This window comes from Opisthorchis viverrini (genome assembly GCF_000715545.1).
Source record: "Opisthorchis viverrini unplaced genomic scaffold opera_v5_2205, whole genome shotgun sequence".
Lineage (NCBI taxonomy): Eukaryota > Metazoa > Platyhelminthes > Trematoda > Opisthorchiida > Opisthorchiidae > Opisthorchis > Opisthorchis viverrini.
The window spans coordinates 1-1,634 of record NW_008754309.1 but is presented as its reverse complement, the minus strand read 5'-3'; the positions used below and the strand labels follow the sequence as shown (position 1 = coordinate 1,634).

General features: G+C 43.6%; 1 protein-coding gene across 1 annotated transcript; it reads left to right on the top strand.

Annotated features, from left to right (window-relative positions):
* Nucleotides 1-788: 788 nt before the first annotated feature.
* Nucleotides 789-1,193, top strand: T265_15946 (hypothetical protein; the record flags this gene model as incomplete). Its single annotated transcript, XM_009179387.1, has 1 exon — nucleotides 789-1,193. A coding segment is annotated over one exon (405 nt), but the record flags the coding sequence as incomplete, so codon positions are not given.
* Nucleotides 1,194-1,634: the final 441 nt, after the last annotated feature.

The window sequence follows — 1,634 nt, the reverse complement described above, 5'->3', positions numbered from 1 at the left end:
GCTGACAATTTGTTCTCTCATCATTATTTTGTTTCTGGTATTTTATAACGACCTTCTGGTTCCGGTACTGTGAATCAGTAGTCCTTTGAAAGCCTCCAGGAATGGTACTATTTCCAAGACGTTAGAGGAACGCCAGTCGCAAGCCAACCTCTACGTCACTAACATCCGTTCGTTGTAACTGTCCTGTAGCTTCCGAAACCTATAAGCACTGTATCAGTCGAATTCGGTCATTGCCGTTTCATCGAAACAACATTTAGGCGGCTATATTGGCCGGTTAAAAAAGCCAGCCGATTTTTATACATGAGGCAACATACTGCGTATTACCTGCTTCTGTTTCCCATTCAGTCTTGATGAGATTTTTACTGTAAGGTGTTTGTGATGCCCCCTCTCTTTTTTTATCTTCTATTAGGCACTTCCTTCCCATAAGTAGCCTTATTTTCGCTCTTTCTTGTTTGGTCCGCTACGATAGTCCACGGTCAGAGATATGAAACGAAGTTATTACCTTAACTCAGATGTTGTCTGAATGTATTTCCACGGTTGAAGCACTGGAATACTGGGTACAGAATTCGAAGACTGTTGAACATATCATAATGAACAACTGTTTTTGAAAGCACACAAAATCTGGCTGAATGTGTCCAAAAAAGACTTCTACATTACAAGGCCTTCTTGAGCATGTCCCAGTAGACAGGACAAAACATCATATTTTCATTCGCACTTCCCTCGTCAGCGACCTCAGCTCCCATTACCTTCTCTGATTTACTATGTCCTCTTTCCCATACTTTTTAGGACAAGGAGGACGTAATATTCTGGAACAGTTGGTAGTTGCCTGTGGTGGTGAAATCATCACACAAATAGTCCCTTTCCTTCGATCCAGACCGGATGCCGGTGACAGTCCCATCCTTGGTAGTGATGCGCAGTCGAGTTCCAGGCAATCGACAACAAATGTGGCACTTGTCGCTCCTGAGTGCTGTCGAACTCTCAAATACTTTCAGGCGCTAGCGACACTAGGTCGCGTTCCTCTGTTGCACACCGACTGGATTCTGGATGCCTGTCGTGAAGAAGCTGCCGCAGTTGCGGATGAAAATATGCAACCTGGTGTTTCGTTGGATTGGCCGATGCGTCTATTGCTTTCTTGCCCTGGACGTTATGAGTTAGCGCGTGGTATTTCTAGTATTGACGGAGAACGTGTCAGTTGGTAAGTTGATACCGCTACGAGTACCTGAGTGATGTTCGATGAACTCTTGCCACCGTCATGTTAAATGAGTTTCATCTGTTTTTCCGTGAGTTGGAAGGAATTACGTCATTATCATCTACAGCACATCAGTGTTCAGCACTGTTGCCTCTCGTCTCGACTAGTTTCTAGCATCACTCTATGTATCAAATTCAACTTGAATTCTCTGACTAAACAAATCAAGCATTCCGATTAATCCATAAGGCTGTTAGTCCTACGCAAGGATTTCATTACTGGCTGACTGAAATGCCCCGGAGAAAAACCTCATTTTTTCGGCAGTTTGAACTATCTGGAGATGTATCGAGACCTCCTTGTAAAGTTATTCAGATAAGCCAGTTTCTGACCAATGCCTTCAAGCGATACATTCAGTACATATCCAAAAGTACCAGTTTTCTACCGCATG